This window comes from Trametes versicolor, assembly GCF_000271585.1.
Source record: "Trametes versicolor FP-101664 SS1 unplaced genomic scaffold TRAVEscaffold_3, whole genome shotgun sequence".
Taxonomy (NCBI): domain Eukaryota; kingdom Fungi; phylum Basidiomycota; class Agaricomycetes; order Polyporales; family Polyporaceae; genus Trametes; species Trametes versicolor.
Window position 1 is genome coordinate 2684749 of NW_007360323.1, and position 27590 is coordinate 2712338.

Here is a 27590-nt window from a genome sequence, read left to right on the forward strand (position 1 = left end):
ACTGTATGAAGACAAGGTCGACGTAGCACTGCAATGACACTTCCTCGCGTAGGGCTGCGCACACTGGCTATCCGGCCCGATCATGGAGGAAACCACATCATCTTCAACATGTGCCATGATTGAGTGAGCCGTGTTGGAAATGCTACAAAGGTACTATACCGATACACGCTTGATACTATGCACCCGATCACGGTCAAATCAATACATCGCCTTCGTCCGCGCGACTGCCCATGGGCTGCCCGCAGAGTAAAAATCCATGGGATATACTCCGCCCTTCCGCGCGCGCTCCCTGCTATCCCCCTCGCCAGTCGCCATCCACCCAGGGGCCTTCCCGACAGCGACCGCGGTTTCGTACGGGCTGAGGAGTGGCCGCTGGAAGGCGTAGCCCCAATCGATCGACAGCCGCGGACACGACGTCTGCACAAACGCCGCGAGGTGCGGATCGAAAAGCGCGAGTTTCGCAGGGGAGAGCTCTGAGAGGAGGATGGGCATGTAAGGAATCGGAGCGGGCGCGCCTGCGAGTTGTTGAGTGATTGCACGGAGCTGCTTAAAGCTGCCCTGGCGCCCGAGCGTCCCCAGTATGACGCCCCACATTGGAGGAGAGGGGGAAGAGGAAGGTGAGGGGGTGGCGACCGTGGAAGTTTGCGAATGAGATGCATGAGCGGTGATGCTGCGTCGTGCAGTTTGAACGGCCTCGTCGCGGACGGTGCGCATCTCGACATGGTCATATCGTTCCCTCGTGAGCTTCTTCGAGTAGGGGTCGTAGCGGAATGCGGGGACATCCGGATTTGCGATCATTATAGATTCGAGGTGGAACCGGCCGTCTCCAAGGTATCTGAACGCGTAGGGAAGTTTGAGCAAAGAGTGCGCACGTGAAGAAGAAACATGTCTCACAGGAGAGCGTCGACCTCGTTCAGCTGTGGAGCAGTGCATCCAAGGATCTCACCAGGCGAAAGAGGCTTTGACCTCGGTATCGAAGCCTCGTACCGCCCCCTCCAGAGGCGAGGTTTTCCTAGATCTTGGCAAGCCTCGTTGGGGGCTCCCTCTGCGCCTGTAATCAGCCCCACCGGGGCTGACGGGTCGTGATTTTCTAAGAACTCGACAGACAGGTCGTCTTTCAAGCGAGAGAGCGCCGCGACGAATTGGATGGTCGACACTAAGGCTAGACGAGTGGGATATGGAGACGCGGTGCTAGAGCCAGGGTTGGAGAGATGTTCTGTCGAATCTTGGGCGGCCATTTCAACGGACTCGGGGCCCTCTATTCGTAGATGTCCCCCGCCAGCCAGCGTTTGACCGGCCGGTATTTGTGCATTCTGCTCCTCAGAGTCCAAGAGTGACTCGCGGAATCGTTGCCGGTCGCTTGGGAAGTTGAGGCGGATAGTTTGGAGGAGGTGAGAGGAGTCTATGGAAATTTCGACGAAGACATATAGCGTTTTGATGGTGGTCTGGTCGATAGGCACTATGGCAGGGGGCAATTAGTCACGTAAACGTGCATTCGGAAGCCACAAAAGTTGAGTTACCAAGGCAGCTGTGCCCGTAATGAACAAGCATGTCACAGCCTAGCGCAACGGCTGTGTAGTCGTCGATGCAACAAGCCCCATAGGTGACATCTCCCATGATCACGGTGAGGGCGTCGGTGAACCTAGCAAGACACTCAATATCAGTAAGCCACCGCGTTTATGTGATTGAGAAGACTCACCGTTCGATGATATCCGCGATGGTGCAAGCAAACATCTGCAAACCTTCCGGCATCTGCAGAGCCACCATCTTGGCCTGATTCTTTCGGACATGGTGTATTGTCTTGTGAATTTCAAAGGAGTAGTTTGCAGGCAGTTGCTTTATAGCCGCATTCAGTTGCGCGTCGTTGAGAATGTCCGGGGGTATCTGGTTTGCGACGACCGGAGAGTACCCAGGCTTTGAGGGAGTCGCGCTCTTGCTACCAACGAACCGCTTCCTTGGCTTTGTAGCGTTTTTGGACGATGATGATGCTGAATTGGTAGCTGGCGGTTTTGTTGTTACGGACGTCTCCGACATAACGAGAAACGGGGTGAAGCAGAACAGAGCAGAGGTAGAGAGCGGCGCGCACAGTAAGCGGAAGAGGAGAAGATCTGCAATATTACCGTGCTAGATCTCAGATCGAGAGCACGATCGCGTAGGCGCCTAACCCCCCTCCGGGACGTTACAGTTACGTCACGGTAACAGGGACGTAACACTGCAGCGTCGCGCTGAGCGCCTACGCAGGTTCCTCTGCACGTCCTCCCCGCGCGTCCATCCTCAGCAGCCTCTCGTCATGTCGAGCCGAGGCAGATCTCTCTCTCCGCGACCTCTCCGCGATGAAGACGTCGACATGGACAGTGGATCGCGGTCCCCTCCCGCAAACCCGAACGCGAAAGTGGTTGTCGTCACGAACTTGACGCGAAACGTCATGGAATCGCATCTGCAAACAATATTCGGTTTCTACGGCGAGGTGGTCAAGGTCGATCTCCCTCTCTTCGGAAAATGTGAGAGACGCATTCAATCCTCGAATAGTTTTATGTACTGACACGGTTTCGCAGCGGGACAAAACAGAGGCAAGGCGTCACTCGAGTATGTCGACTCTGCGTCGGCACAAAAGGCGGTCTCGCACATGGACGGCGGTCAACTGGATGGCGCCATCATCAAGTGTGAGCTCTCGGAGGCCTCCATCCGCTCGCGCTCGCACTCGCGCTCGCGCTCCCGGTCTCCCCGCCCTGCTCCCCGCGCCCGCTACGGTCGCAAGTCTTACTCTCGCAGCCCTTCGCGCTCAAGAACCCCGCCGCCTCGTGGTCCCCGCCGTGGTGGATACGAGCCGCGGTACAACGACAACAACAACTTCCGCCGTGGTCCTCCTGGCCGCAGACCTCCCCCGCCACCTCCCCCGCGGCGCTTCGACCGCTCGCGCACGCGCTCTCGCTCTCCACCACGACGCGTGGGAGACCGTCTGCCGCCCCCCAGGAGACGCTCGCCGAGCTACGAGCGCGGGGGTACTGGTCGCCGTCGGTCCAGGAGCTACTCGGTCGCCTCGAGTCGCTCGCGCAGCCGCTCTCCGATCTCCCCGCGCTCTCGCTCGCCCGTACGCTCCCGTTCCCGCTCCCGCTCTCGTTCGTACTACTCGTCCTCTGGCTACAGCAGCCGCTCTCGCTCGCGCAGCCGTGCCAGGCGGAGCTACAGCCGGGACGACATCCGCGACAGCAGGTCCAGGTCACCCAAGGACTGAGACTCAGAGTACCGGCGTGTCTCTGTCTCTATGCTCATTGCTGCGTGCTCTCTTATGCGTATATGTGCTCCGAATCGTGCGAGATCCTGCAAAACGTATCGTGTAAATTTGTCCAATATATCGTCGTGCTATGCTATCATAAGTGTACATATTGTCCGTCAAAACGTGTATGAGGCTCAGTCGCTCATGGCAGAGTCGTCGTCAGCGAGGAAGGGGCTGGCAAGGATACCAATCAGCATGGTTCGAATGCACATATAACAACATTGGCACTCACGTATACTCGTAGTCATTGCGAATGGCGTGAGACATCCACTCTTCGTCCGCCTCTTGCTGGGGGAAACCAGAGCCACCTGCGAGACTCAGGACAACAGGGAGGAGCACCAGGCCGTGCAACGCCCCAGAGATGATGAGAGACAACCACATGCGGAAGTAGTAGATCTGACAGCTTCGTCTCAGTACCCCCTACGCAACATGACATAATTTTGAGTCTTACCTCGAGGAACTTTGACCGCGTCAAGGCGAGGACACACATTCCAATTAGCTTGGTGAAGGTGATACCCGACAGCACCTATCCCGCTATCAGTATAGCATTCCGTATGGCGTTCCGTGAAGCAAATACTCACCGAAGGCCCAACATCTACCAACGCGATCCACATGCGCTCGTCGCGCTCCTTCTGTCCCGCAGGGTGGTCCACCGGTAATCCAGAACCTGCGCTCATGAACGCGCGCGCGACGTGCGCGCAGAACTCGACAGCAATTCCAAGGGAGATCACCAGGTTCACCAAGCTGATCGCGTTCAGGTCGATTCCCCACACGCCCATGACGCCCATGACGGTCACCACCGTGAGCGCAACGACGCCCGTGACAATTGTGCCCGTGCGCCACGACCCGAGCAGGAGCGCAGTGACGAGCAGCACCGCGGCGAGCCCGAGACCGAGGATCTGCTCCGTGATCGGGATGATGTGCGCGAACTGGTCGAAGAAGACGTAGTGCAGCGAATACGGGAACACCGTGGCACCCGTCTCGCGCGCGAGGTCGTCCGCAACGCGCCGCGCCGCCGCGAACGCGTTGATGAGATCCGCCTGCGACTTGAGCGGCCGGTGGAACGTGCGGAAGTGCGACGCGACGACCTCGCTGCCGTCCGCGGACAGCGCGAGCGCGTTCCCGAAGGACGCCATGCCGGCGAGCGGGCAGTCTTCGTTCGTGGGCGAGATGAGCCACTGCCGGAGGTACATCATGAACTCCTCGCCCTCGGGCAGGCCGTCCATCGTGATGTTCCACGCGGGCTCGTGGTCTTCGTAGCAGACCTGGCAGCGGCGGGAGGACTCGCTGGGGTCGCAGAAGATATCGTGGTTCGTCTTGCGAACGCGGCAGCACCTGTCCTTGATCGGGTCGAGCCAGTTGAAGTAGTCGTCGATCCAGGATGCGGCGGGCTGAGAGATGTATGAGACGTCTGGACGCTTGCGCTCAGCCTCGAGGAGGTTCGCGATAGAGCGTGTTTCGCAAGTGGTGAAGCGGCCACATAGTTCCTGCTGCCCGGAGCGGTGGGCTACGTCGACGTTGTGCACGACAAAGTATACCGGCGGACCGATATCCAGGTAGGCGTCTATGCTGTCGAAGTACGGGATCAGATAGGAGTCCGACGGGAAGGCAAGGCGTTGGTCTACGCGAATGTAAGTACAATTCATATACTCGACAATAGACGAGCTCACCGAATCCGAGGCGGATATGTTGGATCGAGATGATAGAAGCGACCAAAATGCCGCCGAACCCGAGAAGCACTAGACCTTTGACTACCGGCTTGAGCAGGAATGGTGCATAGCGCTTGCGAATAAACCGTGCAAGGAAGCCAAGCCCGCTATTACTCGGTGGGGCCTCGAGCAGGGCGATACGTGGCGGCATGCGCAGGCAAGGGACGCAATCCACTCGGCTGGCCTGAAAATCCGGATAGTCAGAGATTTCCCGTTATTCTGTGATTCAATGGCACTCACCTCGACACGGCGTAGGTCCACTACCAATGCGCTCACGAACACCGTCACTTGCAGCACCGCGTTCAAGAACACACTTCCTGCCGCATACAGCGCGAAGTTGCGCACGGCCGGCATCGGCACAAGTGCTCCCAGCGCAAACGCGGTCGTCTCCGTCACAGTGCTCAGCAGGATCGACGGCCCCATCTTCGCGAGCGTCCGCGCGACGCGCTCCTCCGCGGTCAGATACTGGGGCGTAGATCCAGCGTCCAGCGAGACCTCCCGTTCGTGGTCATGCTCCGTCTCGTGCTGCGAGTCGAAGCCCGAGCGGGCACGCGACTGCGCGGTAGGGCTCATCGGCGTGGTGTGTCCGTAGCTGTAGGAGTCGCCGTACGCCCATGAAGGACCGCTGGCGCCCCCGCTCGCGTTCGGGCCGTGCAGTAGGTTTTGACGGTCGAGCTCGTGCACGAGGATGAAGACGTTGTCCACGCCGACTGCGAGTACGAGGAAGGGAATGACTTCTGCGATGATCAGCGTGACCTTCACGCCTACCCCGGAGAAGAGCCCGACGGAGGACGAAACGGAGACTATGACGAGCGTGATGCCAAATAGGCCAAGCGTGACCTTCGAGCCGACGAAGAGCGCGCGCGGTAGGCGGGGGAGGAACGTCGGGGCCAAGCGTGAGTCGAGCGAAAGCGTCGAGGATGCGGAAGGCTGTCCGAAGAGCTTTGGGAGGTTGGTCACCCATTGAGTCAGACACGACCATAGACCTTCTTCGTCGCGTGCCGCAGCGCCGTTGCCCAGCGTGAATGCGACGTAGAAGAACATGGCGACGTAGGAGAGGATGACGATCTTGATGTCCGTGTTCGTGCTCTTGTTGATTTCCTCCTCCAGAGATATACCGGTCGACCATGCGATTTGCAGACCCGCTTCCACTGGCGCTCGGCTGTCAAGGTTCTGGAGGTAGTTGCGCAGCGCGTACTCCCATTCCATCGCCTTTGCCTGCTCGGCCTTGTCGAGTGAGTCGGGAACGACATACGTGATGACGAGTGCTTTGGCGTCTGCGTATTCCTTTGCGCCGTCTTCATCTACTGGCACCGATCCCAGCACCATTTGCGGTGCCAACGGCTGCTGGAAGTCGGGCAGACAGTTGACGGGGGTCTCGGCGCAGTCCTCCAGGCGGTCTCTCCAGGTGTCCGCGTCGTAGTCGGAGAGGTCGTTTCCGAACCATGCCATGACTGATTGAACAACACAGAAGCCATCCGGTCCCGCAGGTTTGAGACAAACGTCGGACAACGTGTATCCGTGAGGAGTGGACTCGAGGTTCCGAATGTCCTCCTCTACGTCGGCCCAGAACTTCAGATGATCCCACGAGAGCACGGGCGGCTTCTCGCTGGACGAGGCGGCATCATCAGACACTGCGGCGGTCACGAAGACCTGCTCGACGCGGTAGAAAGGCCCAAAGTGCTCGTCGAAGAATTCCTTCTGCAGTTTGCTCTCCGAATCAGGTGCAACCCACAGACGTACGGGGTCCGTTTCGATCTCGAAACGCTTCCATCCGAGGTTGAGGAGGCCGAATATAGCAAAGACGAGGGCGAAGTTGAGCCACGGGTACGTGGCCGCGAAGAGACCCAGCTTGTAGAAGGAGCGACGGAGGATGCTATTAAGGCGGTAGTGGCGCGGTTGTACCGTCTCGATGGGGTCAAGGAGGGAGGCGCCCCGTCCAAGGCGACGGGTCTCGGACTGGGTGGCGGTGGAGTCCTCGCCGTCGAGGTATTGAGCCAAAGAGGACGCCCCTACCAATCCGCGTGCGTGGGACCGTGGCGACGGTATGCGTTCCGAAGCGGCGTCGGTAGCAAGCGCGACGCGTTCATATGACCTCTCTCGTCTCTTGCGGAGGGTGACCTGCAGGCCGTAACCAAGAGCAAACGACAGAACAGCGAGACCGTAGGCAAGCAAGAGCACGAAAGTTAAGCAGGAGACAAGGCCGACCTGGCACGTTGACTCGGCATTCGGAGGCGGTATCTCGGGGAGCGTCTCGCAGACGTCTAGGCAGTCTATGCACGTACACCTGCTACCCAAGTCATTGTCGAAGCAATTTCTAGCGGTTGTGTTGAGCGTAGAGTATTCCGGAGGAGGATTGGAGGGGAAGTTGATTTGGAAGGGACTGCCCATGTCCTTCTCGTCGCCCATGAACTTCAAGAAGCCGTGGTAGTCCTTCGCGCCACCTCCGATGAGGTCCATGGCGTAGCCGTTGGTCGCACCCATCTTAATGTCCTTGCAGCTGTCATAGAACCCCTCCCCAAACGTCTCCGAAATGAAGAAGTCTACGGACTTCACGGCGGTCTCTTGTGTCGATGACGTCTGTGTCGAGGTGACGTTGAGGTACGAGGCTTGGTTGGGGGAGCATGTGAACGAGCACCAGAACTGGCGGAAGTTGTTGCGACATGCGGGGCAGGAGGAAATGATGTTCTCAGCCAGAACAAGATTGTCGCGGAGAGTCTCGAGCTGGTTGGTCGTACAACATGTGGGTCCTTCCGCGTAGTCCGCGCCGCAGAGAGACGTAAGTAGTTCACGATCGACGTCGTCCTAGGAAAGCGAGGTTATTCAAAGCCGTACCAGAAGGTAAGTGAAACGCACCTCGGATGGTGGACCGTCATAAGGACAGGGGAGAGGTTTCCCAAACATTTCCTTTGGCCCACATGAGCCGCGCATAGCACAGCGGGCCTCGGACCGCATGGTGAAGCCTAGCGTCGACGCCTCCATGGCAGTCAACAGGGAGACAGGGTCCTGCAGAGGACTCAGAGGGTCTCCACTGGAAGAAGTTGCAGGCAGGAGTGGTGGGAGGAGAGAGGGAGCTGGCCGCGTACCGTCGGCGACGTCGGGGGCGACATGGGGCGACATGCTGGGGCGGCAGTCACGTGTAAGCACCTTCACGGTCACGCAGCTGCAGCGCGGTTCGAGGAAGGCGAGCTCCTCTTGCGCTTACTTCGCGTACGCGCTCTTCTCCTACCGCCTCATACCGAGCCCACTCCCCGCATTTGCACCATGGTCAGACAAGCATGTCTCGATGTTCCCGCTAGCAAACGCTCACTCTCTGGCTGTCTTTCATAGGCTCTGCAGACCGCAAACGCCACCCCGGAGCAGCCCCCTGCATTCAACTAGTACGCGCCTCTCCACTGTGCACACATCTCGCGTTTACGCGTTCCCTCTTCAAGTGTCGACGAGGATACGCTCCTCCAACTACGGAATGTAGGCTCACGCGTACGAAAGAGTACGTCCGCCTGTTCTTTCTCCTTCCCCTACCGGGCGCGTCCAAGTCTCACCATCTTCCAGGCGTAACCGAAGGCTTCCAGCGCACTGTCTCCGTCCCCGCGGACCCCTCCATCCTCAGCAAACGCCTCCCCTTCACCCAGACGCCCTCCTTCATCTCCGCCAACGACGCCATGCGCGACCTCTTCGCCGCCCGCGCCGCCAAGAACAAAGGCACCGCCTCCGCGCCCTCCTCCCCGCAGCAGCGCCCGAAGCGCGTGCACAACCCCGAGTCCGACGCAGAAGACGCGGACGTCGACGCGGACGACCTCGACCTCGACCTCGGCCTCGACGACGAGGAGGGTCCCGCGCCGCCGCCGAAGCTCTCCGCGGAGGAGAAGAGCAAGCGCGCGATCCGCCCGCTGAAGCGGAGCGCGAGCCGCCCCGCGGGCGTCGCGACGCAGAGTCTGCCTGCGAGCATGTTCCGCTTCTCGTACGAGGGCGCGAACAGGACGGGCCCTGCGGCTGCGCAGATTACAGAGGAGGACTGGAGCGAGAGCTTTGGCGAGGGTGGCGGCCCCGAGTTGTCCGCCGACCTCGAGATCTGAGGTCTCTCTCGTGGGGAGAGCGAACGGTGGAATTGGTTTACCTTGTGGTAAGCTAGTCCTCCAAGTCAGAAGACAATGTGCTAAAAAAGATCCAGGTCGTCTAGTCCTGCTTGTCAACGCCATCCTGCTGAGCAGCTGTCATGTTATCAACTATCGAATTGTCTTCATCCTCATATCATCTGAGTGTACGTTTTACCGGTCAGGCTATCCGAACGACTCATGTTGTACCATCCCGCAATATAAATCCTGTCATGATAGATATGTGTGATGCGGGCATATATATCGTATACGACTACGAGAATACCCCGCCTGCCACGGTGTCCCTCCACAACCGCCCCTCCACGACCTCCATCCCAAATAAAATCAAGGCCAGTTCTCCACATTCTCATCCCTCCGCCCGTCCATCCGCTTCCTCGAAGCCCGCGAAGTGTCGTTCACGCCGTGGGTGACGCGCATGTGCCGCTTCAGCAAGTCCTGCCGGACGAAGCTGCGGTCCTGGAACGGCGCACAGATCTGGCACGAGAACGGCTTGCGTCCTTCGTGGCTCGACTCGTGGCGCTTGCACTCGTTCTTCCGCAGGAACCGCATACCGCTGCGAGCCACCAATGCGCGTTAGCAAACGTGTATTCTCGAGGTGCGCCTTGTGCAAGAGAAGCGGGCGTACCAATCCTTGCACTGCCACGGCCTATGTTCGACGTGCGAACCAACGTGGACGAGGATGTGGTCCCGTCGCTTGTTGCGCTGCCCGCACCCGACAACATAGCACCTGTACTCGTCGAGAAGCTCCCCGCGGTCGCTCAGCCGGCCCGCAAAGCACTGGAGGAAGCTCCGGTCCAGCTCCGAGTTCGGGTTGCGCAGGCGGAAGTCCGCCGCCCGCCGCCGCAGGTCGTCGAGCTCGATCCCAGTGTGCGCGTTAAGCACCGGGCTGGAGGGAATCAAAGGCGCGGGGGCCGCGGGGGCTACGGATGCCGCGGGAGCTACGGGTGCCGTGGGAAGCGCTCCGTACGCTTGGGGGAGTGTGAAGGATGAGTACTCGCCGAACTGCGGGACATGTATTTGCTGAATCTGCTGCAGCTGGATATCCACGAGAGGCATCCTGGGACCAGGGAAGGGGACACTGCCGCAGCCGGATCCGTATGCGAGGCTGGGGTGGTGCACGCCGGCACTGTTGTTGGGGTACCCCGGGATCTGGTTTGGGTACAGAGGCTGCGGTGCGACCAGCTCGCACTGTTGGATAGAACCATACGGGGGGAGAGTCTCTTCCGTGATGGATTCCATAGGATCCTGAATCTCCTGTTTGACCGAGGACTTGAGAACAGAGACAATGGCAGATATCGCATCCTCGGCGAAGTCATCCTTGATGACGACGTCTTCAGAGAAGTCGCTAGTGAAGTCCGGCGTCTGAGAGAGCTGTTGGTCCATGGGAGCCTCGGGTAATGATACAGTAGGAGTCGAGTGGCCAGTCGAAGAGCGGCTAGAGACATCCGGCGAGTCTTCGCAATCGGGCTCCGGGGTAGACTCCTTAGACGCGTATCCCATGACATCCGCAGGGTTGACGCATGCAGAGGGTGATTGCTTGTCCACTGCTAGTTCGTGCATGTTCACATCGGCGAAAAGGCCCAGCAAAGGCGCAGGACCAAAGCCATCGTCAGTTGTGAGCGTAGGAGAGAAGCAGAAGTAGTCGTCTTCGGGTTCTTTTTTCGGCGACATAGACAAGCTGCCATCAGACCCAGACAGACTACAGTAGGACGAAGGCGGAGAATAACGAGGCAAAGACCATTCTGGTGCAGAAAAGTCCGCCGCAGGACATTCGGAGTACGGCTGGTCGAGGAGCATCGGCGAGGCCGACTCGGACGTGGCAGATGCGCAGGGCCCTGACGCACTCATGAAGCCGCGATCTTCGACGGCTTCAAGATAACAGATGTCTTCCAGCTGCAGCGATGACGTTGATGATTCGAGTTCATGTTGCCGAGACGCGAGGGAAAGGGGGGCGGAGGTGTGAAGGCTGAACGAGGGATTCAAGTCGTTCATGAGGGCATGGGATGCCGTCATGTAGGATGCCGCCAGTGAGAGCGGGTCGGGCAGCGGTACAGACACAGACACAGGAACAGGCAGAGAACCCATGTACGCCAGGGAAGGCTGAGGCCGCATTCCGGAGCCGTAGGAGTGAGCAGAGGACTTGTCATCGTCCACAGGCAGACGCCATGACGACGTGGAGTGTCCTGCGCGCGATGCGCTAGCTTGGAAGTCGGAGGTAAATCCGAGCGCGGGGGCAAGTGGCAGGCGGATCTGGAAGGTTGAAACGCGCGGGTCGGAGACGACGTGTGTGTTCGTGTGGTAGCCAAAAGGCGTGTCGGGGAAAAACGGCGCCGGCGCCGTTTGGTTGAGCGAGTGTGAGGGGGAGACGTGTGTTGGTCGGGTAGACGAGGTGAAGGGATCGTTAGTGTAGGCGGTGGGCGCGTAGCCGTAGTCGTGCAGGTGCTGCATGGTGGAGAAATTAGCTGTGTCTGTAGATTAAAGAGTGAGGATTAGTCCGCGCAGCGGATGTGGGGGCCGTCCAGGAGCGACGGCGGTAGAGTAGGCGAGATGAGAGAGGAGAAGAGGAGACCAAGGACAAACCATCAACTTCGCGCCCGAGGTACTCTGTTCCCCACGTGATCGTGACGTCTTGCTTGCGCTTGTTTGGCAAGAGCTTTGTGCCATCCGTTTTGGGACGCGGTACTCAACGGCAGGGTCAATGACGTCGACGATGTTACGCCTCCCTCTCCGCTCTTTGCCTGCTTGTCGGCGGCACGCACTATCCCAGATCGCCAGGAATGCGTCTACACAGGCCTCAGAGTCTTCTCCATCCAAAGCTCGCTCGACTTCTTTGCTCTTTGGCCTCGGCTCTGGCGCCCTCATAGCGTCCTACTTTCTATGGCCGGATCAGTCTAGGGCTGCGCCGACCAAGAAGAACTCGTTGCTCTCACCAACACACTTCACACCAGTTGAAATCACCGAGACAGAGCCATGTCCTGACCCAAACACGCGCCTTATGACCCTCACCGTACCCCGACAATCCATACCCTCCCTTAACGAGACCGCGTTCCAGCCAATTTGGTCAATATACATCAAAGATGACGACATCCAAGTCGAACGCCCTTTCACCCCACTGGAGGGCATGGACAGCGAGGGCCGGATGAAGTTTTGGATTAAGAGGTATGAGCGGGGCGAAGTGGGTCGGTGGCTGCATTCGAAGAAGGTCGGAGACAAGATTGAAATTCGCGGCCCACTGAAAACATGGCCATGGCAGGAGGGTGAATGGGATGAAGTCGTTATGGTGCGTTCTCTGTCTAACAATCTATCCTTCGCTATGCCTAACCTTGCACTAGATATCGGGCGGCACGGGTATCACGCCTTTCTACCAGCTGATTCATAAGGAGCTTTTGAGCCAAGCCTCCCCGAAGTCCAAGACGCGATTCACGCTGCTACACTCCTCCCGTCGGCCGACAGAACTGCCGCCAGCGGAGTTGCTGCGGCCCCTCTTGGCTTACTCTCAGGCACATCCGGACAAGCTAAACCTGCGCTTGTTCGTTGATTCCTCCGAGGGCCCATCCCACCCGGCGGCGCCATCGTCCACGCTCGCCGTGGGTCGCATCGGGAGGGCGGCAATTGAAGACGCGATGGGCGCGGGCTCGAAGAGCTGGTGGCGAAGTCTATTCGGCGCATCGTCGAGCTCACGATCGCTGGGAAACGAGGCCGGCAAGAAGGTCATGTTCCTCGTGTGTGGCCCGGACCCGTACGTGACACACCCATTTAGACGCAGAGACGTGGAGGGCTCACGATGCAGCTTCTCCTGCCATTTTCAGAATGGTGGCGGCCATCGCTGGGCCTTTCGGCCGAAACTTCTCACAGGGCGACGTTGGTGGGGCGCTGGGGGAGCTGGGGTACGACAAGGCGTCCGTTTGGAAGCTGTAGATTCCCATTGGGGGCCTCTATTTGAGAAGTTTGCAGACATGATGCTGGGCACTGCTTTGCGGCCTGTAAGGCGGTCGAGAACGCAAGGGCAGACGATCTGCAGGCTAATCTGCGAGGACGAGAAATGAGCGGAACATGAGTGGACCCTCCGTGCGGAATGCCGGGCCGGAATGCAGGAAAGTGACAATGACTCCAGTTTGTGACGAGATGAGATCAAAATGACTTGCGCGGTAGAAAGCGGGCGCCTGCGCGATTTACTAAGACTCCTCTTCTCCGAGAAAACTCTCATCTAAGCACGCTCGGCCGTTCCTACTTATTCATCCTCCCCTCCATCGTCGCATCCAGACGTCCCCCAGCGCCCCCCACACCCATCCTAGACGCAATGGCTCCCTCAGCAGTGTACTTCTCGCCACCAGCCCAGACACAGTCCTATGAGAAACCTGCACTGGCCGCGGCCGTCCCTGCGAAGGGCCCCGCACTCGCCATCGGATCCCCCGCGACGGCCCAGGACGGCAGGTATCAGTCGCTGATCACCTCGCTCGAGCAGTCCCGGACGGTCGAGAGACACATGGTCGACAGATTGTTGGACGGAGGTGTGTGCTCCAGAGCCGTTCCATCCCGACGTCATTGACGCCCTCTGTGTTGCTCTGCTATTAGCCACCGCCCTCCCGCCCTCCTCGTTTGCGTCCGTTCACGTCTCTCTTTCTCCCGTCGAGTACAATGCGCTCGCCCCCCGGCTATCGCAGCTCCTTGCACAGCTACTCGCAGGCCTGGAAGCCCTGGGAACGCTTCACATCCTAAACCTGGACTCCGCGCTCCCCAATCTCCCCTCCGAGCTCACCCTCTCCGGCTTCGTCGTGCTCAGCGCAAACCAGGAAGGCGCCCTGATCGCGCAGAAGCCCGCACACTCGGCGGCGCCCTCCGTCTCCCTCAAAACCGCCCCGTCTGCGGCGCTCCCGCTCCGCAAGAAGGCGGATCCGGACCGCAAGGCGTCAAAGAAGGCCCTGTGGTCCCTGAACGCGCCCTCGACCCCCACCATCGACGCGGAGAGCCTCCTGACGGCAGCTGACCGCGAGCGGCCAGCGGTGTGCGAGCCCGCGGTGCGCGGGGCTGCCCGGCGGAAGAAGGCGTGCAAGAACTGCACGTGCGGACTGGCTGAGCTCGAGGCGGAGGAGCTCGCGCAGAGCAATGTTGTGCTGCTCGACGGTGCACCCGATGGGCAGGCGAAGGAGGTCACGCAGGCCGAGAAGGACCGTCTCATGGCTGCTGCGTCTGCTGCGCCAAAGGTAACGAGCAGCTGTGGGAACTGCTACCTGGGCGATGCGTTCAGGTGTTCAGGTTGCCCCTTCAGAGGTACGTTCGTCTTCTTTCGTTCGTGTGTATCATATCCTAATGCACGCTTCTTTTCTAGGACTTCCCGCGTTCAAGCCAGGCGAGAAGGTCGAGATCGACTTCGGGATGGACGATATCTAATCTATTATACCCACCGCCCCGAGGCGAACGCGGACCGTTACCGTCCATCGGCTGCCCTATTGTTGTCATTCCTACGCATAGAAGGTTGCGTTGTAGCATCTCTGTATCCAACGATGTAAAAAGCGTCTACAATCTAACCTACTTCTCGCGATGAGTATCGCATCGTTTACTTCTTGAAACATCCTTGCACTCTGTACGCTTCCGTTCCTACCTATGTCAATTTTCAGCCGTGCCTTGTTGCGAATCGCTCTATGTGTATTTTTCCGAACGATATACGGAATATTTGCAAGCGCTTTTCTCGCGCCCCACACAGCTCCCCACACGCGTCGCGTCTTCGCGTGAATTTCCTGAACTTTGACCACAGGCGCCCGTGCTCACTCTCTTCCATCTCCACCACCGTCTCACTCCCGTTCAGCATGGACGCCCTCCAAGACCCACCCTCAGAACCTGCCGAGCAAGCGGAAAGCTCATCTGACGCACTCCAGCGCCAGTCACCAATATGTGCAGTCTGCCAGACCCACCCGGCGATCTACACCTGCCCGCGCTGCACCACCCGGACGTGCTCGCTCTCCTGCTCCACAAAACACAAGGCCCTTGGCCAGGGGTGCTCTGGGATCCGCAACAAGGCCGCTTACGTTCCAATGAACCAGTACGGCTATGGCACACTCATGAATGACTACACGTTCCTCGAAGAAGTGGGGCGCAAGGTCGGAGACGTGGGACGCGAGATCGTGCAGGGCGGATACACGGCTTCCGTAAGCGGGCGCGGCGGGCGGGATGCACGCGGGCGAGGGCGCGGTCGTGGCCGCGGCAGAGGAGGTGGAGGCGGCGGCGTGGCTGGGAAGCCCGCGTCGAAGCGGGACGTGCTGAAGATGCAGCTCGACTTCCGGGACATCGAGCTCGAGCTGCTGCCGAACGGGATGGAGCGGCGGACGCTGAACCAGTCGACGTGGGACTTCAAGTACGCCCCCGCCCCCCCTCTGCCCCTGCTAGCGTACGTGGTAGTAATGACGGGCGCAATATATTTTTGTTGTGCAGAAACAGGACGGCGCTGCTCACGGTCGAGTTCAAGTTCCATCCCCCACGGAATCTGCTCGCGCCGCCTTCCCAGCCGCCGGAGCCGCCGTTCTCACTCGTCTGTCATCGAAACACGCTAGAGACGACGCTGCTCAGTGCTTTGCGCGCGCATGTACTCGAGCGGAGCAAGTCGAAGAAGGATAAAACACCGCCGATGTGGGTACAAGGTCTTGTATTGCCTGACGAGGACGTACCAGACTCGTTTACCTTGCCACTATGCGTCATGAGCACCCCACTCGACCCCCTCGCGTCCCTAAACACACGACCCTCTCTTCCACAACCCGGTCGTCTCCTCCGCACCGGCTTCTACAAGCTCGACCCGAGCAAACCCCTAGGCGCCATACTCAAGCACAAGCACTTTGTCGAATTCCCAACCATTGAAATCTGGGAGGAGGACGCGTTCCAGGGGACCATCGTGGACGACAGGGGCGCGGTCGTACATGACGACTACGACTCTCCGCGGCCGAAGCGGCGCAAGTTGAACGCGAAGCAGGCGAAGAAGGCTATGAGCGGGCTGCTCGGCGGGTATGGCAGCGAGGAGAACGACGAAGGCGAGGAGGAACGCAACGTACTGAACCTGCTTGGAGGGTATGCGGAGAGTGGGGACGAGGAGGGTGAGGATGACTGGGGCGACGAGGACGCCGAAGGGGAGACCGACGAGGAGTATGAAGGAGACCCAGAGGTGCTGGCTGCCATGTTGCAGAAGCTCCGCGACGCAGGTGCGCTGCGTGACCCTGGTTCCGACAGTGCGTTCGCTGGGTATGGGGCTGCGGATGACGAGCAGGTCGATTGGGGAGATTCTGGTGGCGAGGAGGAGGACGACGAAGGAACGTAGTGGCGGCGGCCATGCTGGAACGAAACCTCTGTAGCAGAGTAGCGTAGTCCACCGTTCGTGCATCTCATACTCATACATCCTGCCGCCTGAGGTCAAGCAACCCCTTCATAAGGAGCTGTACGGCGAGAACCGCGTCGAGTGACTGGCTGAGGGGCGTCTCTTGGGTATTCCTGACGGGGGCGGCGGTCTTCACCTCCACTTCCCAGAGCGTGTCTACGTGCGCCGGGATGACCTTTCCCGTCTTTGGGTCCACCTGGAATACGTCTTGTGAGCATCGTTGCGTGAACTCCACAAAATGGCACCTACGTGCTCCTGCTGGAACATCTGAATGACGAGATTTCCTCGCCTGAAGACGTAGCCCCTCTTGTATATCTGTGATCTGCGGCTATATATGTCGAAGGTGAATAACGCCGCAAACGCACGCATGCTTGGTAAGGACGCACACATAGCCCAAGGCCGATGCGAGCTCGAGAGCCTCACCGACAACTTGGCATGTCGCCCAAGGGCGCACTGTCGCCTCGGGATGTACGCGCACTGACTCCGGCTTTAGATACGAGTATAGAAGCCTTCAGGGCAACAGCAGGCATGTAAGCATAGGTATCAACGCATACGGCACAGTATAAGAGACTCACCACTTCGCATCGGGCTCAAGGAGTTCCTTCCGCGCGCGTAGCAGCACTGGCTCGGTGCCTGAATCACGCTGATGTTGCGCGTCGAACGGCTCGAAGACGATCTCGCGCGCATGCATCTGGTGCGCAGACTCGCTATGCAAGGTGAAGCGGTTCAATATGGCTTTGATGGAGGTGTTAGCCACATGGATGCACACGCCTCTGGCAATTGGTGATTAGATACCTGGTAGGTCCTGAGGGAAGAACTCCCCAAATAACGCGACTTCGTATGCATGGGAAGTCATTTTGTTGAGATGTAAGGAAGTATGCTCTGCGTTAAGTGGTGGTCCAGGTAAAGGAAGGAAACGCGAACGCGTCAAGTTCAGCCACCCGAGCGCGCGCCTGCCGGGGCGCTGCCTCCGCTTCGCAGTTACATCCTTTGCTATTGCTAACCCTTCCTCATTTTTAGAAAGTGTGTACGGCTCTCTATAGACAATCAGATATCAGACCGTGCATTATGTCAATAGTTAAACCACGGATGACGAATGGATAATCGTACTTGTCGCAGTATGCGGGTGCGAAGAACATGGACACGAGGGAGTGCGAGCACGATTTGCATAGAAAACAAGTACAGAGTAGCGATAGCCATTCCACTAAACGATGCCCAAGGCATAAGCTAAGTACAGAAGAAAGTTGACTCGGAATAAGGACATGCATAAAACGACCAACGAAGACCCGCACGCAGCAACCGCCTGCTCCCGCTCGTATGCAGTACAATCCCTTCTCTCGTCATGTCGTAAACGCATAACCAGTCGTTCAAACCGGACCACTACTGCTCCGGCATCGGCACGGGCACGTCGCCCGCGTTCGGCGGCGGGATCGCGTGTGGGGGAGGCCCCGGTGGGGGCCCAGCCATGTTGGGTACGGGCTCGCCCGGGTTCAGCGGCGGCGCAATCATCGCGCTCCGTACGCGGAAGAGCATGATGCGGTACCACTCTTGGTCCGCGCCCTGCTTCTCCTGTTCCTCCGTGAGCTGCTGCAGCTGCGCGAGCTCCTTCCGCCACTGCGCGTGCCATATGACTTGACCAGATTCGTCGACCTCGAACTGTTCGTCTGGGCGAAAGAGGGGCGGCATAACCGGGGGAAACGCCGGGTCGTAGCTGTAGGGAGATCTGGGCATTCTGTGAGACGAAGGACATCTTGTAACATCACACGGTGCACGTACGTGGGATACGGGGGCACGGCAAACGGAGGTGGGCGGCTCGGGCCTGCATCGCCGGGAGGTATTTGGGGAGGGGGAGCATACGGGCTATTGGGGTCGAAGTGAGCTCCACTTGCATCTGGATGGTAGTCGATATCCTGATGTTCGAGAGGTGGCGAGCCCTTGTTGGCATTCTTGCCCTTCTTCTTGCGCACACGATGTACACCCGTACGAGGGTCGACATTATCGTTGACCGTCCAATATGAGCCCTTCCCACGATCTGTGAGAGGTCTGGGGACCTTCTCGAAGCATGGGTTGAGAGAGAGGTTGTGTCGGACAGAGTTCTACAGCGTCATCAAAGTCAACACCAACGTTCGTGGGCATACTGAGCACAAGGAAGATAGATGTGCGAGGGGAGCGTTGTGCAGGGGTTATGATAGTCACTAATGAATTAAAGCTCACCTTCCATCCCGGAGGTGCGGTTCGGAAGTAGGGGAACTGGGGGTAGGCATGTAAGCGTAACTAGCACATACGCGGCCAAACAAACCACGCACTCTGGACTCGATCGCATAATATATATCTTCCAACAGCAGCTTCTGGTTTGGGGAGCCCTTGATCGCATACCTGCGACACGAAAACGCTTATAAGCTACGTTGTGCGGAATATCCCGTCACCAAGAAAACACACCGAATAAGGGTCGAGTAGGGGTAAAACGGCTTGCTTCCTGGAGGTCCATCCCGCAGAGAGTCCAGGTTTATAGGCAGGCCGCCTGATAGGTCATTTGAGGTCGTAGTCGTGTCCGAGTAGTAGTTTACAGGTTGTGGTGTTTGCTGCGGTGGGTTGTGCATCATCTCCTGGGGCATAACGCCCATTTGTTGTGAAGCCATGTTTGTGAGCGTCAGGTATCCAGACCGCTAAGACCGCTAAGGAAGGATAGACCGGCAGACCGTAAGACAGGTAAGGCAGGGCAGGAGCACAATGGCAAAGTGAACAAGCCAGGCGGCGGCAAGCTCTGAGCGAGTCCAACGTGCTTATGTCAGCATCTTCCCAACGCCGCTCGGACCAGGTCCGCGACGCCCACGCGCGGCCTGTGCCCGCCACAGCGTGCAGCTCGCCAGCAACGTCCAGCATCGTACGGGAGGTGGTGGGCGGGAGAGAGTCGGTGCATTGTTTGTGTACTTCAGCCACGACCTAAACACCTTCATACAGCGTCCAAATTCCCGAAAACCAGAGAAAACAAATTTGCACCGGCAAGCAGAGGAACACACGTACAAACGACCCAAAACCGGGCCATCGTCTTGCTCTCTCTCTTCCCGCCACCGACGCCAGGCTCGACGCTCTCGAGTTACGGACGCTGTGTACTTGACTCTGCTAGCTGCAAAGCTTTCTCAGTCGCATACTCTCGGGGCGCTGGGCATTCCGCCGCAGGTGTGAGTTCTTCTCCGAACCACGTTCCCATGATGCCTAGGTGCGTAGCTCCAGACTGTCTGAGCCATAGTCTATGGGTTTCTCGACCTTAGCGCGGCGAATATCTCTCGTGCCTCTTCCTCATCTTAGTCAGGGTATCCGGTTATGAATAGTGCACCAACCTGTAGCAACAATTATGTCTGCGTTGAGATCTTGTTTGAGTTGCGCTTCGTGTTCATAGTCACCCTTACAAAGTCTTTTCCAAGCATTGTAGCTTTACGGACTCTTCCCTGTATATCTATAGTACACATTCCATTCCTTGGAAGGTGTATCTACTTTACGGACAGCTCTATATATGCACAGGCTTATCTATGTATTCATGCAAGGTCCGCATCCCACGCGTCTATCCTGCTGCACTCAAAGCCTCTTATCGTACACGTCGTCGCGAATCAAACGCATCGGATTAGTCTCTTTGTCAAAGTGCTACGGGTGGAGACGTTTTGAAGGAACGACTGTCTTCCGCAGAAGTGCCGGTTTATGAGCCCAATTCCACCGTAGGTTTGAGTTCTTTTCGGAACCACGTTCCCATACGCGATGCCCAGGTGCGTAGCTTCAGCTAACTGCCTGAGCTTTAGCCTATGGGTTCTTCGAGCGTCTACGCCATGTTATTCAGGGTCTTCGATCATAAACAGTATCTACGTTAAGGTCCGCGGGGTGTAGTGCGCCCCCGCGCATGCATAGCAACTTTCACCTCCAGGCATCGAAGCGTTACGTGCTCTTCTTCGATGTATATCTATAGCACGGGTTTCATTCGTTAGAGGAAGGTGTGTCTACTTTTCGAGCAGTTCTATATATGCACAGGCTTCTGCATGTCATCATGCAAGGTCCGCGTCCCACAGCCTCTTATCGCGGACGTCGTCGCGAATCGAATGCATCGTGTTAGTCCCCTTGTCAACACGTACGGCGTTTTTGTTGCAGTGGGGGCAAGTGTCGCACAAGCTTTGAGGGGATCTTCGCGGGGAGGAACTGGCCTCAGACGTCCCAGATGCCTAAGGACAAAATCGTCAAACCCCTTGGAGGATTGGGGTGAGCCATACTTGGATGTCTGGAGGCCTGATTCCCCGTGCAGACAGGGCGGGTTTCGGTCACTTTTGCGAGTGGATAGCCGGGGTCCTGGGGGGAGGATCCAAGGCAGCGAGTCCGATGACCCGGAAAGGCAGATGACGTCATCGAGAAGAGAAGAGGGCGCTTCGTGCACGAGGGCGGGCAAGACATGTCCTCCACTGCGCACGACGATGAGCACGATGGGCTCGCCGCGATCCGCATAGACATCCCTGAGCGTTTCTACCTCCTCCCCGGCGCTGCTCTTATCGTCGGCACGACGATTGGTCTCTATCGCGGATCCAGGACAGCTTCGTTGCGCTTCCTGGCGGAGAATGCGCACCGTGCCCCCAAGACCGTGCGCGGGTGGTACCTGTACAACAAGACCAAGAACTACCGGGTGCTGCTGGGCGGACTGAAAGGGGCTGGTGCGGATGCGTCGAAGCTCGGGCTGACAGCGGCCGCGTGGGTGTTGGTTGAGGAGGGCTGCACTCGCGCGGGCCTGGACGACGTGCGGGAGGTGGCGGCTGGTCTGGGCACGGGGATGCTGTTTGGTGCCGTGTGTGAGTACTCGCTGGACACTGTCATTCTGCCTACGGGTGGCTCATGGGAGGCGCGGATGCAGATGGGATGGCGTGGAAGGCGATTCGGCGAACAACCGGTTTGGGGGTGCTGATCGGGGGCACGCTCCGGGCGCTGCGGTGGAGCAAGGAGTACCTGAGGGAACACGCAGCGGCGCGGGCGCACGAGCTGGAGCAGACGGCGGCCGAGGGGCGGGCGGAGGTCGTGCGCGACGTGCAGGCGGCGGTGGACACGGCGAGGGGGAGGCCGACGACGGCGACATAGGGGGCGCATGTTCTGTAGAATGGCCGCTTCGGGGAATTATAATGAGGACCGACGCGCCCTGGAAATTGTGCGCGGCTGTGTGGAGCGGAAGACGGATATTGTAAGGCGAGCATATGACGATGGCTCGACTGGGACAGCTGCACCACTGGCTATCTCATCTCAGCTAACATACCGCTACCTATCTCATCTCTGCCATCTTTCGGCTTTTCTCGCTGTTCTTCATCTCCTGCTCGCCGTCCGCCCCGACACCGCCCACGACATACGCGATCATGCTCAAGTTCTGGCCGCAGTCCAACCCCGCCGATCTAACGCCTAGGGCGGGGCCCAATGGACAGGAGCGCAAGAACCCATTTGAGATGATGACAAACGTCGCCCAGTCGCTGCCCCAGCCCGACCAACAGGCACCAGGAGTACAGCCAGCTCAGGTCCAGCAGCAGGCTCAACAGCAGGCGCAGAATCAGACACAGGCACTACCGCCGTCGTACCACCACCAGCTGCTGAACACGCCTCACCACCTGCTTTCACCCTCTATCTTTGGTGGTCCAGCCTCGCCCGCCGTCAATGGCCCCGAGGCAATATCCCAATTAGGTCCCTTGACGCCCTCCGCGACACCTCTTCCCGCCGCTCCGACCACCAGCCTCTCTCTACATGCGCCTGTCTTCAAGATGCAACAACCACCCACTCCAAAGCGCACGAATTCTAAACAACCAGGCTCTGCGGGCTCGTCTTCCTCCTCGGGCTCCTCGGCCCCTCGTACCAACGGCGCGAGCACCCCCGCGACCTCCGTGAACGGCACGCATTCATCCACCCCTCCATCGGGCCCATCTAAGGGCCAAATACATGTCAAGCTCATCCAAGCCCGCGGGCTCAGCCCACGATCGTCGAGCTCGCGCCCGTACGTCGTCGTTCAGTTCGAGCAGAACGAGTTCGTCAGCCGGGATCCGACCGACGAGACCGACAAGGAGGTCAAGGGCGTCGCGACCAATCTCTCGCGCGTCTCCTCGTCCACTGCACTCTCTGCGCTCGGAGCTATCAGCGACAAGGCTAGGGGGAACGGGAACGGGACCGCGCGCGGCAGTGCCCAGGCCACCCCGTCCTCATCGCTGGGTAAGTCGCAGCTCTCTGGCCTCTTCGGCTCGCGCATTTCGGCGCACAATCCGGTCTGGAAGCATGAAGTGTCCTTGTGAGTGTTTTGCATTCCGCCTGCTTTCCTACGCGTCGCTGACGCCGAATAGCGATGTTACTTCCGAGCAGTCCGTCGTCACCCTGAGTGTGTACGACCGAGCACTCAGCGAACATGCATTCCTGGGCACGGTTCAGATCAAGCCTCCTCTCGTGCATGAACACACTGTTGACCAGTGGTACAAGTGCGTGTTTCGATGATCTATACCAAGTTCATTGTCCTGACTACGCCGCTCGTACAAATCCTGTGGTCTCTCGTGGTTTCCCTCGGAACTCTCCTCTCGCGCGCACGCACACACAGACTCCAACCCTTCAAGGATGAGCCCGTCACAGGGGAGATGAGAGTGCAGATTACATTCGAGGCTAATAAGGCAAGCACATGACCCGCGTCGCTAAATGTTTCCATCGACTGACCGAGCACCATCAAACCACCCCGCCGGTTAACCCCTTGCCGAACGCATGTACTCCACGACGTCGACAATCCGCGCTTCTCCCGGTCGCACCCCATGGTCCGGCACTGCGTAACCGTCGGTTCGCAATCTAGGCGAAGCGCGCGCTCACACCCCGCGATTTCGAGTTCCTGAAGCTCATCGGCCGAGGCACCTTCGGACGGGTGTTCCAGGTGCGGAAACGGGATACGAAGCGCATATACGCGATGAAGGTGCTGTCGAAACGCGAGATCATCGAGAAGAAGGAGGTCGCGCATACGATCGGCGAGCGCAAGATCCTGCAGCGCTCACTGGAGTGCCCGTTCCTCGTCGGTCTCAAGTTCTCCTTCCAAACGGAGACGGACTTGTATCTCGTGACAGATTTTAAGAGCGGTGGAGAGCTCTTCTGGCATTTGCAGAAGGAGACACGATTCACTGAGGAGCGTGCGCGGTTCTACATCGCGGAGCTGATCCTTGCGCTAGAACATTTGCACAAGTACGATATCGTATATCGGTAAGTGTCTGTACATGGTCGAAGTACACAGAAGTTGACGATGTTCCTCCAGCGACTTGAAACCCGAGAACATCCTCCTCGATGCCACAGGTCACGTTGCATTATGTGACTTTGGCTTGTCAAAGCCCGACCTTCGTTCAGACGAGCTCACAAATACCTTCTGCGGTACCACGGAGTACCTTGCACCGGAGGTCCTTCTAGACGAGCACGGCTACTCGAAGCTCGTCGATTTTTGGAGTCTTGGTGTGCTGCTCTTCGAGATGTGCTGTGGATGGAGCCCGTTCTACGCCGAGGACACGCAGCAGATGTACAAGAACATCTGCTTTGGCAAGATCAGGTTCCCCAAGGGCGTGATCAACGAGGATGGCAAGCAGTTCGTCAAAGGGGTTAGTTGCATTCATCTTGTGCCCGTCTCACTGTCGCTGAGCACAGATATCGTCCTTAGCTGCTCAACCGGAATCCCAAGTCTCGCCTGGGCGCGAACCGGGACGCCGCCGACCTCAAGGAACACCCCTTCTTCAAGACGATCGACTGGGACGCGCTCGCGAAAAAACAAGTAACGCCGCCGTTCAAGCCCGTCGTCGAGTCAGACGAGTCCGTCGCGAACTTCGACCCCGAGTTCACGTCCGCGGACGTGCGCGAAGCCGGGCTCGCCGAGCTCGACCTCGACGAGGAGGACCCGTCCCCGAACTGGGTCGCGCTCTCCTCGAGCGTGAACGGGACAATACACACGCCGAACGGGCCGCTCGGTTCTGACCGCCCCGGGCCCGGGCCCGTGCAGGGTGGGATCGCGATTGCGAAGAACACGAAGAAGCCGCGCGACGGTGGCGCTCCTCCGCTCACGAACAGCGTCCAGGAGAACTTCCGCGGGTTCACGTACCACGGCGAGTCGATCGTCGCGCCGGCCGCTGGGGTGCTCGCGGACGGGCTGGATGGCGGGGAGGAAGAGGCCGTGGATGAGGAGCCGGAGCCGACGACGGACGATGAGGTCGAGAGCGATTCCCCGGCGGGACGCTACGCGAAGAGTCGTCGGAGAAAGGACGATGCGTTCGACGGGTTCGACGACGACATGCATCTATGATCCCGCCGCCGACGGCAGAAGACGCGCTCGCTGGACTCGGACCGTTCCCGCTTCTTTCTCCCCCGCAACATACCACTGCCAGCGCCCCGCGTCACGGCCGTCGGATGGTATATGGACTGCAACCCCGCAACGGTGCTTCCCATCTTGTTACGGTACCAATCATCCCCACCCCATTTTTCTTCTTTCTATGCGACATGTTGTAGGCTCTCGCACGCGGGTCACTTCGTCGGTTAAGCTTCCGTAATGTACGCACCGGATGTACATGCGTTATACGTATATGTGACATGTGCACCAGGGCCAATGTAGTAATAAAATGCAATCTGTATGATAACACGAGTATACCGAATCCTCGGACCCCATGTACTGTGTGGTTGCAGGAAACTGCTCGGTCGGTGGGTACAAGAAGCAGCAGCACGTCTATGTAGGATATGGGGAATACATCTAAGCGAGTAAACGCCCTGGCTACCAGTCGTTGAGGGTCTTGTGCCCAGGATGCGAGAGGTTCATCCCACCCCGGAGCAGCGGCGGCAGAATCTTGCCTCCTATAACCGTCTCCTTCACGATCGCGTCCACCTCGTGCGGGGTCACCCGCCCGTACCACACCGACACGCCCCGCGGCGTGTTGATCTGCATTCACATATAAACCTGTCAGCCAGCCGCCTCGCCTCCGCCCACACCCTAACAGAGGAACACGCACGATAACGTTCCCCGCGTATTTGTGTCCGCCAATGTGCGAGCAGTAGAGGATGAGCGCGCGCTTGTGCTCGGCGTCGAGTGCCTGGAGTTGCCGCTGCACTTCGGCGTGCTTCTCGTCTTCGGAGCCGCTGAGGTCTTCGAGCGCGGGCCCGTGTCCGTGTGCAGACGGGTCGTCGAGCTGCGAGTGCACTTCCCAACCCTCGCGCTCGAGGGCGAGCGTCAGTGCTGAGCGGGGGGTCAGCTCCCGGACAGGGCAGGGTAAGGTGAGGACGGCAGACCATGTTCGAGCTTGGGTGCGGCGATTGCGCAGCGGTTATCGCGTCGCTTGTGCGAGCCTGGGTAAGGCGCGTCTCAGCAACCCCAACGGATTTGTACGAGAAGGCACAGAAGGGACGCACATAATAGAATGACACACGAGTACGGAATGATCCACGACCTGACCTCCTTGTCGGGCTTGGGCGCCGCGTGCAGTTCCACGCTTGGGCTCACAGAGTGCGTCCACAGGTGCTCCGCGCCCGCACGCGAGCGCTCGACCTCGGTGACGGCGGTGTAGTCCGGGAAGACGAGCACGGTGTCGCGGTCGTGGTCCGCGGAGACGGTGCGGTGGCTGCCGTTCAGGATCGTCACGCGCTTGTTCCGCGCGAGGTTGGAGGAGTCGAAGATGCCCGCGACGTGCGCGCTGCCGTTCGGTGGGGCGAGCTCCCTGTCCTTGGGCTTCTTGGGGGAGTGGCTGTCTTTCGGTGGGCGACCGGACGAGGAGAGCTCATCGACGTACGCGGCGAGGGTGCCTTTGGCATCCGTGACCTCTCGGACCCAGTCCGACTTTCCGGTGGAAATGACAATCTATAGCAAACGTTGAGGTGCTTTCTGGGGGAGCGCGGGGTACGTGGAACGCACTTGGCGGGCATAAGGCTTCACGGAACCGAGCATTTCCGTCTCCCTGTCCACATCGAACTTCGGGTACTCATCGTGTCCTAGGATATCGAGTTCAGCCCGAAATAACCGAACGTTACGGCGCGAAATGCTGACCTTCATCGCACGGGTCTGCACACCCTCTACAGGACACGTCCGTTACGGGGACGTCCGCCGCTTGCAGTTGTGCCGAGGTCAGGTCCAAGTCGGTGTTCTGGCCGAGCGCCAAAGCTTTGAGTTTCCGAAAGGCGCTCATAGTGCCAAGGTATCTGGGGAGAGGTTCTGGGAGAACAGTGGTCGCCGCTATATGTACTGGCACAGGCTTGCGGGGGCCACTAGCGAGGCCGACGATAGGAGAATGGTGTAAAGCATCGAGGAGGGCGATCGTCGGGCGTTATTAGGTGGTGGACGGGCACTGGCCGCAGCCACTCGCAGCCAGCGCCGTCTGACGTATCCGCACGGCAAACCACTAATCAGATAAGATCTTCTGTCATCTCCCTTCGTCAGATCTGGCGCCTCGGTGCCTGGTGTGGGCCACTGGAGCGTCCGCCTGCCGCGGCCTGCGTCCCCGAGCTTGCTTCCTCCGTTCCGCGTCGGTTGTGTTGAAAAAGCATGAACCATACCAGACACCTGCAATCACCTGCCACACAGCGTCTTGTACACGGCGACCGACGGTGCCACCTCGCAAGACACAGGACCGTACAGAGAGGCGTCACTTCTCGCGAACATTTACACTGGACAAAATCGACGACGTCAAAGCTCACATCCGCCAGCGTGGGGAGGGTGTGGTCTTGACGGTCTCGGGTACGTTGACGGTCTCAGCATTCTACATGAACAACTTGTCGAAAGGCTCTCCGCGAGCATAGAGGCTAGGGACACAATGTCGGCCCGAATCGCAGGGGACGGTTTGCTGCGTGAAAGCTATCAAAGGATCGGCTCGGCGTTTCGTTTGCTGAAGACCCTGACCGACCTGACCCTCCACATAGACCGTCGCGTTCGCGAGTGAGCGCAGTGCGCAGTCGGACATCTCCCCGATTCACAGAGCGACGTGATGATAGCTTCCGCAAAAGTTCAACGTTCAACGTCAACGCCCGCCATGATGAAAGAGTCCGTGCCCTTGATCCTTCGGGCCAATTCTAATGGCCTAAGTGATGGATTGCTGAGTACTTGTAGATGCTTACGACTAATCCATGGCTAGTGATTGCTACTA

At 58.8% G+C, this 27590-nt stretch overlaps 12 protein-coding genes across 12 annotated transcripts; 6 read left to right on the forward strand and 6 right to left on the reverse strand.

The window, feature by feature from the left end:
• Nucleotides 1-144: 144 nt before the first annotated feature.
• TRAVEDRAFT_144365 (Diphthamide synthesis) lies at nt 145-2056 on the reverse strand. Its single transcript, XM_008037587.1, has 4 exons — nt 1700-2056; nt 1521-1642; nt 895-1459; nt 145-835 (listed from the first exon to the last, which is right to left on the reverse strand). The coding sequence occupies exons 1-4, from the start codon at nt 2032-2034 to the stop codon at nt 199-201; spliced, it is 1659 nt and encodes a 552-aa protein (XP_008035778.1). The 5' UTR covers nt 2035-2056; the 3' UTR covers nt 145-198.
• A 291-nt stretch (nt 2057-2347) lies between these two features.
• On the forward strand, nt 2348-2692 carry TRAVEDRAFT_117641 (RNA-binding domain-containing protein; the record flags this gene model as incomplete). The annotated part of the gene is made up of 2 exons (XM_008037588.1): nt 2348-2501; nt 2556-2692. Coding segments are annotated over 2 exons (291 nt in total), but the record flags the coding sequence as incomplete, so codon positions are not given.
• A 719-nt stretch (nt 2693-3411) lies between these two features.
• On the reverse strand, nt 3412-7917 carry TRAVEDRAFT_117797 (multidrug efflux transporter AcrB transmembrane domain-containing protein; the record flags this gene model as incomplete). Its single annotated transcript, XM_008037589.1, has 7 exons — nt 3412-3451; nt 3510-3673; nt 3729-3803; nt 3859-4898; nt 4948-5170; nt 5227-7791; nt 7822-7917. 7 exons carry the CDS (start codon nt 7915-7917, stop codon nt 3412-3414), a joined length of 4203 nt encoding a protein of 1400 aa, XP_008035780.1.
• Nucleotides 7918-8250: 333 nt separating this feature from the next.
• Nucleotides 8251-9062, forward strand: TRAVEDRAFT_44887 (uncharacterized protein; the record flags this gene model as incomplete). Its single annotated transcript, XM_008036890.1, has 4 exons — nt 8251-8274; nt 8317-8366; nt 8421-8476; nt 8539-9062. The coding sequence occupies 4 exons, from the start codon at nt 8251-8253 to the stop codon at nt 9060-9062; spliced, it is 654 nt and encodes a 217-aa protein (XP_008035081.1).
• Nucleotides 9063-9310: 248 nt separating this feature from the next.
• TRAVEDRAFT_163784 (uncharacterized protein) lies at nt 9311-10772 on the reverse strand (the record flags this gene model as incomplete). The annotated part of the gene is made up of 5 exons (XM_008037590.1): nt 9311-9654; nt 9727-10094; nt 10166-10268; nt 10291-10472; nt 10545-10772. 5 exons carry the CDS (start codon nt 10770-10772, stop codon nt 9426-9428), a joined length of 1110 nt encoding a protein of 369 aa, XP_008035781.1. The 3' UTR covers nt 9311-9425.
• Nucleotides 10773-11804: 1032 nt separating this feature from the next.
• Nucleotides 11805-13053, forward strand: TRAVEDRAFT_163787 (ferredoxin reductase-like C-terminal NADP-linked domain-containing protein). Its single transcript, XM_008037591.1, has 3 exons — nt 11805-12381; nt 12434-12840; nt 12911-13053. Exons 1-3 carry the CDS (start codon nt 11812-11814, stop codon nt 13017-13019), a joined length of 1086 nt encoding a protein of 361 aa, XP_008035782.1. The 5' UTR covers nt 11805-11811; the 3' UTR covers nt 13020-13053.
• A 348-nt stretch (nt 13054-13401) lies between these two features.
• On the forward strand, nt 13402-14718 carry TRAVEDRAFT_163791 (DUF689-domain-containing protein; the record flags this gene model as incomplete). Its single annotated transcript, XM_008037592.1, has 3 exons — nt 13402-13612; nt 13677-14372; nt 14431-14718. The coding sequence occupies 3 exons, from the start codon at nt 13402-13404 to the stop codon at nt 14490-14492; spliced, it is 969 nt and encodes a 322-aa protein (XP_008035783.1). The 3' UTR covers nt 14493-14718.
• Nucleotides 14719-15872: 1154 nt separating this feature from the next.
• Nucleotides 15873-17353, reverse strand: TRAVEDRAFT_163797 (uncharacterized protein). Its single transcript, XM_008037593.1, has 5 exons — nt 17257-17353; nt 17037-17196; nt 16848-16970; nt 16711-16789; nt 15873-16657 (listed from the first exon to the last, which is right to left on the reverse strand). Exons 1-5 carry the CDS (start codon nt 17315-17317, stop codon nt 16475-16477), a joined length of 606 nt encoding a protein of 201 aa, XP_008035784.1. The 5' UTR covers nt 17318-17353; the 3' UTR covers nt 15873-16474.
• Nucleotides 17354-17841: 488 nt separating this feature from the next.
• Nucleotides 17842-19342, reverse strand: TRAVEDRAFT_63542 (uncharacterized protein; the record flags this gene model as incomplete). Its single annotated transcript, XM_008037594.1, has 5 exons — nt 18901-19342; nt 18768-18837; nt 18676-18711; nt 18238-18557; nt 17842-18193 (listed from the first exon to the last, which is right to left on the reverse strand). The coding sequence occupies exons 1-5, from the start codon at nt 19098-19100 to the stop codon at nt 17842-17844; spliced, it is 978 nt and encodes a 325-aa protein (XP_008035785.1). The 5' UTR covers nt 19101-19342.
• A 1461-nt stretch (nt 19343-20803) lies between these two features.
• TRAVEDRAFT_57175 (uncharacterized protein) lies at nt 20804-21652 on the forward strand. The gene is made up of 2 exons (XM_008037016.1): nt 20804-21284; nt 21347-21652. Exons 1-2 carry the CDS (start codon nt 20894-20896, stop codon nt 21565-21567), a joined length of 612 nt encoding a protein of 203 aa, XP_008035207.1. The 5' UTR covers nt 20804-20893; the 3' UTR covers nt 21568-21652.
• Nucleotides 21653-22232: 580 nt separating this feature from the next.
• On the forward strand, nt 22233-24772 carry TRAVEDRAFT_35469 (Pkinase-domain-containing protein; the record flags this gene model as incomplete). Its single annotated transcript, XM_008036747.1, has 6 exons — nt 22233-22750; nt 22803-22934; nt 23051-23120; nt 23294-23691; nt 23744-24077; nt 24137-24772. The coding sequence occupies 6 exons, from the start codon at nt 22233-22235 to the stop codon at nt 24770-24772; spliced, it is 2088 nt and encodes a 695-aa protein (XP_008034938.1).
• A 462-nt stretch (nt 24773-25234) lies between these two features.
• Nucleotides 25235-26636, reverse strand: TRAVEDRAFT_115405 (uncharacterized protein; the record flags this gene model as incomplete). Its single annotated transcript, XM_008037595.1, has 6 exons — nt 25235-25399; nt 25470-25693; nt 25747-25803; nt 25867-26311; nt 26366-26442; nt 26498-26636. 6 exons carry the CDS (start codon nt 26634-26636, stop codon nt 25235-25237), a joined length of 1107 nt encoding a protein of 368 aa, XP_008035786.1.
• Between the last annotated feature and the right edge of the window lie 954 nt (nt 26637-27590).